Source organism: Mercenaria mercenaria, chromosome 15 (genome assembly GCF_021730395.1).
Source record: "Mercenaria mercenaria strain notata chromosome 15, MADL_Memer_1, whole genome shotgun sequence".
NCBI lineage: Eukaryota > Metazoa > Mollusca > Bivalvia > Venerida > Veneridae > Mercenaria > Mercenaria mercenaria.
Genome location: NC_069375.1, coordinates 70,415,412 through 70,422,223, shown reverse-complemented (window position 1 = coordinate 70,422,223; position 6,812 = coordinate 70,415,412). Strand labels below are relative to the sequence as shown.

Here is a 6,812-nt window from a genome sequence, read left to right as displayed (position 1 = left end):
GAAATTATGTATGTTTTATTATACTTTTTACATTTAGAAAACAAAGGATAACAGTGACATATTCGAATTCATTTTAATAGCGGGTTATTGAAATACTCAACTCTTCATCTCCGATTAATTACCATTTGCAATAAGAGTATAAATTATCTAGACATTAAATTCAATATCGCTAAGTATGAATGTTGTGTTATTATCTTTTTTTCAAATCCAGCCCATAAATTATTTAATGAGTACATGTATATAACACTTAGTTTGGATGTAAGACTGAGAGAAGTAGTACCTGTATATCTCGTAAAAGAAATTGTTGTCTCCCCACTCATACTTGGCAACCATGCAGGCCTATATTAATATACAAAAATTGTTTCATGTCTCTCTCTACTGACATGTCATTTCAAGTATGTTGGTTTTGTTCGTTTTTGAAGGAACTTAATTACATTTTTTTTTAATATCCGTGTCTTTAAGAAAACATAAAATTCATAATCACGTACAACAAGTATTACTTCAATAAGAACATTTTTACCTGATTAGAATGACACAGCTGCACTGTCTTACAGGCCTCATCTTCTCCTATGTGAGTACATTCAAAGCAAATAGGACCTCTTTGTCCTGGTGCAGGTATGCCTTGTGTAATAAAATTAGCAAAAGCATTATGTATGTCAACAAAGTGTCTATAAAACCAACAGACGCAACTTTCTTTTCAGGTAGTCATTCTTGTTCTTTATTGCTTACTACATACTATAATAATATCTTAATTACAACATATTAGTTTAAAACGACTGGAAAGACTTGTGTATAAACAATCATTATGTTATATTCTTGCTTGTATACTAAGTATTTTATTCTATTGAATGCGGCAAGTTAAAACTAAGTGATCTAACATTCTTATCGAAATGTACTTCATAAATTTAAGTTAACAACAAACAAATTTAATCGAAGTACGTCTCCTAGTTTTCGAATAGTATATATGCAATAAATATGTTATATTGTTATTATTATTTAGCTAAGAATGACATTAAGCTGTATACATACAGAATTAATAATTCTTCTAAGAAATAAGAATACTATATTCATGGATCGAACTTGTTTCTCCACATCCAGCTGTATTACAGAAATTGCCATGGCAACATTCCATACAACCTTTGTTACTGTTATGGTTGTTACATTGCTGTAATTAATGGAACGGAAGTTATTGCATAATCGCTGGTGTTTTATTGAAGCTTTGTCAATAGAAAACTTTTATTAAATTTAAAACCAGTTTTCATAAGAAGACTGTAAACCATTGTTAATTGCTGCCATAACAATCAGCAATTATTGCCTTTGTCTCTTCTAAATCTGCGACATTTCTAGAGCTTCTAACTTTTGGCTGGTTTTAAGCAGAGACATATTCATTGCCATAGTTCAGGTGAACTATTTACGTTGACCATAATATTTTCAAGTCCTAAACATTAATTTTAGTTCTTCGTACCACTTTAGTTTTAACAAAAATTAAAGAGCATAAAAAATTATGATGAAAAATCCCAAATACCTGTGGCGGTATTCAAACTCGTGCCGCTCGAATGCTAGTTTAATGTCCTAACCACTGAGCCAAAGAGTGAACTCACTGTCGCAATTTTTGTCAAAGATTGGCTTTAAACGGACAGGCTATGCCTAAGCGATCGTAACAATCTGTTACCCGAAAAAAGTTCTCTAGTAAAGTTTTAAGTAGACTGGACTAGACTTGGTCATGAATTAAGTTCACTGTGCATAGTATTCTACTAGAAAAGATACCTGTTTATGACATGAATTCAAAGTCATTAAATGTATTTTACCTCAGAACGAATGCAGCCAGATCGGAAAATATTGCCGCCAAGGTTTCTGTGATATTTTTGTACATAACATACCTGTAATATCAATATTAATATGATAGCATCTCCTTGGACTGTGTTATTTTTCACTGTGAAAATACTAGATATATTTCACTCTGATATTTTGATAATTCAATTGAAATCTTGTAAAAAAGAATTATATTTATATTTTGTGTTACTTTTTCAAAGACGGAGTACTAAGCACCTGGCATGATTTTACCTCATCTTGTGTCTGGCATTTCTGTACCTGATCGCAGTATTGTAAATGTGTCAAACCGTCGCATTGGAAGCACCACGTATCTTCCCCTAAAATATGGAAATATTTGATTTAATTCTACTAAGGATCGATATCATAATTATTAATCTATATTTTATAAAAGCAGAACATCTGTGAGTTGATCTACTATCTTCAGAAAAATGAGACATAAGTTGGTGAGATACCTTTTTTGTCAGGAAGTGTGCTGACTGTGGATGTCCTGTCATATGCGGGCGTAGTCCTGAAACTTGCTTCATGAGTTTCACACTCTGAAAAAAGTGAAATACAAATGTATATTAATCTAACTGACGTATTAATAACAACAACTAATGAAAAATGCATTTCAATAATATGCTGAGAAATACATATCAAAAGTGTGAATATTGCGTATACATTTTTCAAACTTTAAAGAAAAAGTTTTTTTTCATCCCTTTATTTTATTTCTAAGTGCAAGCTTGTATTATTATGTCTGTCTGTCTGAATGATAACTCTCATAAAGTCACGTAATTTAAAGATTTCTCTATGATTCACATGACGTCAGTATGTAAGAAAACATAGAATTTTGTTTAACATTTTACTTTATTCAAAACTGATAACTACCTGGTATTTATAAACAAGAAAATTGTTTAACAAAATGACAGCGGACTCCAGAACACAGAATTCAAGCACATTGTCAATCTTTGAGGAAGAAAATAAGGCTAAATAACATAAGGCTCTAAGGCAATGCCACATTTCAGTGACGCAATATAAATATAATAATATGATATATATAAGGGTCTTTCACAAAATTATCATTGGGAAAATCATTTTACCTGTGTCCACAAACGACATACTAAGAGGATACCCATATGCAGTATCAGTATCAAGGCGTCCATAAAAGACGGCTCCAAATTTTACTCCACCACTTTGACGTAACTGATTGTAACTGAAGAAAGCGACATTAACAAAAAATGTTATATATTGATCAAATGGTGGAGAGACTGGTGATTTCGTAGCGTTCCAGTAAGACATTGATTCTCCATTCAGCAGAAGTCCACTGGTACTGTTTTTCAGTATTGTAATAGCTATAGTTTCACTTATACCATATCCATGGTGATATTGTTGTGTTACAAAATTATACTTGTCATTGAATTGCGAGATACCTTGAACAGTTGACATAAATGGAAAACAAAAACGAAACACTGAAATAGAGTAGAGCAACTTCGTAACATTCATACATTGTCATTTATCTCATTGATAACTGAATATTGAGTAGTTTAGTCAGAACACACGCAGGAAGCGTTTCTACACATGCGCATGATCAAACGTACTTTAGTTCTTTTAACAGTAAAGCATACGGCTCTCTATTGACGAAGATAAAGTCGTAGCTATACAAATATGGCAGCGCCTATAGAAATTTCTCCAGCACATCTTTTTTTTTTACATTTGACAATTGCTCATGTCATATTCCCGTCCAGACACGACATCTACTCCGTGTTTTCAGGCCACCTTTTACACTGGAAATGCTGTAATCCCACACCAACATTTCTAACATTAACTATAACTCTGGGTCGGACATATTCCAATTAGTATGATATTAAATCGAATTAGTACGACCCTGAATTTAGATAAATCTATTTAACTTTTTAAATTAAGACAATTCGAATACGTACGACCCTAAATCAAATTGTTTTAAAGCTAAATCGGCATTTTCGACACTAACGGTACGCCATAAGAACATTCAGTTCTGCTATCATTCAATTCCGTTAAAAGCTGGTACTAGGTTTGGAACGTGTTGTACATTTCATTGCCTCTCATTAACAGACTGAATCAACCCGAGTCTAGTATTGTTGCGTTCCCTGCTTACAGATTTGATCATTTGAAGGTATTTTATTCAGTGTCAGTATCTGATTTCAATTCACAACTTTCTAACCCAATATGTACAGATTTACGCAACAAACATCTATACGTAAACGGCAACGCAATATCCGAGAAGATAAATTTCGTTTACAAAAGTTTCGTTTACAAACATTTCGTATACAAATTTATACTTGCATGCTCTACATTTGTTACTGTTTGTATCTGTGTTGATGCCTTTGACTGCATGCTACAATAAACAAGAACTGTAATACACCATGTATTTGTATACAGGAAAGGACAATGACTTCAAAAAGGTAAGGAAAATGATTTATGTTAGTACCTAATGCTGATATATCATGCCATCTATTGCTACCTCAAGTTTAATTTCCAGTTTAAATAATGTTCTCTGCTTCATTATGGGTTTTTCAGATAAGGTTTTGCATTGCATGTGAGAATCTGAATCAATAACTGTTCCAAGTTTTAAAGCAATAGTTTTGGCCGTATACAAGTTGACCTAAACGCAAAACTTAACCAAGAAATGATATTTTCTAAGTCCAAAAGGGGCCATAAAGCAGGATGGCGTAATGTCTCTTACTGTGCAGAGCCAGTTTTGATGGTTAACAAGTGTGGCAAGTTTAAAAGCAATAGCTTTGATAGTTTAGGAGAAAAGTTGACCTAAACATAAATGTAGCCTTTGATAGTACATAAGTATCTTAAGTTTCAAGTCAAAAGCTTTGATAGTAACAGAGATATTAGCAAAATCTTTAACGCGCCCCCACCCACCCCCCTACCAAAAAAACACTAAGTTTAAAAGAGGTCATAACTCTGTCAAAATTCATTCAGAGTTATGGAGATTGTTTTTCAAGGTGTTGACTTTTATTGTACAATGTAAATAACTATTTAAGTTTAAAGTCAATAGCTTTGATAGTTACAGAAATATTTGACTTTGATATAAACTTTAACCAACGGCGACACCGACGCCGCTGCGAGTGCAATAGCTCTTTTTTTTCTTCAAATAATTGAGCTAAAAATGATGTAAACTTCAGATTCTACACCCTGTGTAATATTCCTATATATATCATATGAACGTTTGATGAGACTGAAGTGTGGTATTGTATTATTATATAAATAATTTTCTATGGCAACTCATAACTATAATATGAAAACACTACGGGTAATAGTATTATGAGCTGATGAAGTTAAACCGCAAGTTGTGACGGTAAAGTTACATATACTGCTCTGCTGTATTTGTCGTTCTCAGGGTGGGTTTTAGAAGGAGAGTAAACGTGCGTTAAATGAGAGTTTTTTCACTATAATTACTTATAGATGCACGTTCCGTGGTAAAGCATACATGTATATTAGTCATATGGACATACCAGGTTCAAGAACCAATCAGTTCCTTAGGATTCAACAAATGTTATCACACGAAAACAACGTGTGTTATCTCTACAATAACGGGTCAACAGTGTTGTTGTACATATAAAATAGGTCAGTCAGGACTATTTTTTAAGTTGAATTTAACGTCGCACCGACACATGATTGGTCATATGGCGACTTTCCAGCTTTCATTGGTGGAGGAAGACCCCAGGTGTCCCTCCGTGCATTATTTCATCATGAGCGGGCACCTGGGTAAAACCACCGACCTTCCGTAAGTCAGCTGGATGGCTTCCTTTAAGAATTCAACGCCCCGAGTGAGGCTCGAACCCACATCGATGAGGGGCAAGTGATTTGAAGTCAGTGACTCGGCCACGGAGGCACCTTGGTCAGGACTATATTTTGTATTTTGTCATCGAAATATTTCTATAAAATGCTTCTTCCCATTTAGTTTGGAACCGTCCATGTTTACAAACAGATTTGTTTGTTTTATGAGAAGTAGTGTGATCATATTAAATACAGTTACATCTAACCAGCTGAACATCTTTCTAAAGAATTGAGTCTATTACAAAAGCCTTCTACAACCGATACAGTTATGTTATAGAAACCTGTATCTAAATATTTATTGAAGTAAGAAAGAATATTGTGTAAAAACAAATCAAGCAACGTAAAAAAGTTAACGAAATAAAGTTAATTTCTTACCACCAACAGCAGAAAACAAAGAACACACTTCATTTTTGAAGGCGACTCATCAATTGAACCACAATTTTGCCAAATAAACGGAATGTTTGTTCCTTATCGTTGTAAAGTAGAACGTATTTTGCACTAGATACCGCAAGGCCTTTGAGACAGAAAGAACACAAAATGATAACCTCTTTGCACCAGAACACTTAAAGTGGCTAGCCTCAATATAAACATGTTTCATTCTATAAGAAGAAATATAACAAGTCAATTTATTTAAATCGTTCTATATAATACAAACTTTTTCAAATAACTCGGTATGTAATTACCTACTCATAGAATATCTCTTATACTATATGCTATATGCTGTAACCTATTGTTGACAAATATTTTTTTTTTAAATCGTTGTTTTAGGTGAGGCATGAAATGCAGTTAAAACTACTTTACTTAACATGTTTACCTCAGACCATTATAACCCTTTGCACCACATTCGACTATGCATAATAGAGCAAATACGTCTATTATTTTTCTGCTCAGAGGTCAGAGATGACATAGGTGTTTTATGCGCACGCAGTAATAAATGATATGAGCGCATGTATTAGTAGGGTCGATACCTTATTCGTCAAATATGGCATTACCTCTGATTTTGGTGAAACTTAGTCCAAATATAGCACTATGGTAGTATTAGTAGAAAATAGGCTGTGCACGTATAACTTAGTCTTTACGTGGGCACATAATCATGAGCTGATATGTGCGTACATATTGTATTAAAGAACATCTGCCACGTATTGTTATAATATCGAAATTATTGCTCATAT

The 6,812-nt window shown here is 33.4% G+C and overlaps 1 protein-coding gene and 1 long non-coding RNA gene across 2 annotated transcripts; both read right to left on the bottom strand.

Moving 5' to 3' along the window:
• Window positions 1–286: 286 nt before the first annotated feature.
• LOC123530417 (uncharacterized) lies at window positions 287–2,152 on the bottom strand. The gene is made up of 4 exons (XR_008367259.1): window positions 2,065–2,152; window positions 1,809–1,880; window positions 521–1,165; window positions 287–339 (listed from the first exon to the last, which is right to left on the bottom strand). It is a non-coding gene; the product is annotated as an uncharacterized LOC123530417 (long non-coding RNA).
• A 101-nt stretch (window positions 2,153–2,253) lies between these two features.
• Window positions 2,254–3,258, bottom strand: LOC128546088 (uncharacterized). Its single transcript, XM_053524316.1, has 2 exons — window positions 2,913–3,258; window positions 2,254–2,369 (listed from the first exon to the last, which is right to left on the bottom strand). Exons 1-2 carry the CDS (start codon window positions 3,256–3,258, stop codon window positions 2,254–2,256), a joined length of 462 nt encoding a protein of 153 aa, XP_053380291.1.
• Between the last annotated feature and the right edge of the window lie 3,554 nt (window positions 3,259–6,812).

Coding starts and splice junctions, on each gene's coding strand:
- LOC128546088 (XM_053524316.1), bottom strand. CDS start 3,258: ATGTCAACTGTTCAAGGTATCTCGCAATTCAATGACAAGTATAATTTT. Junction 2,370..2,912: donor TATGTCGTTTGTGGACACAG/GTAAAATGATTT, acceptor CACTTTTTTCAG/AGTGTGAAACTCATGAAGCA.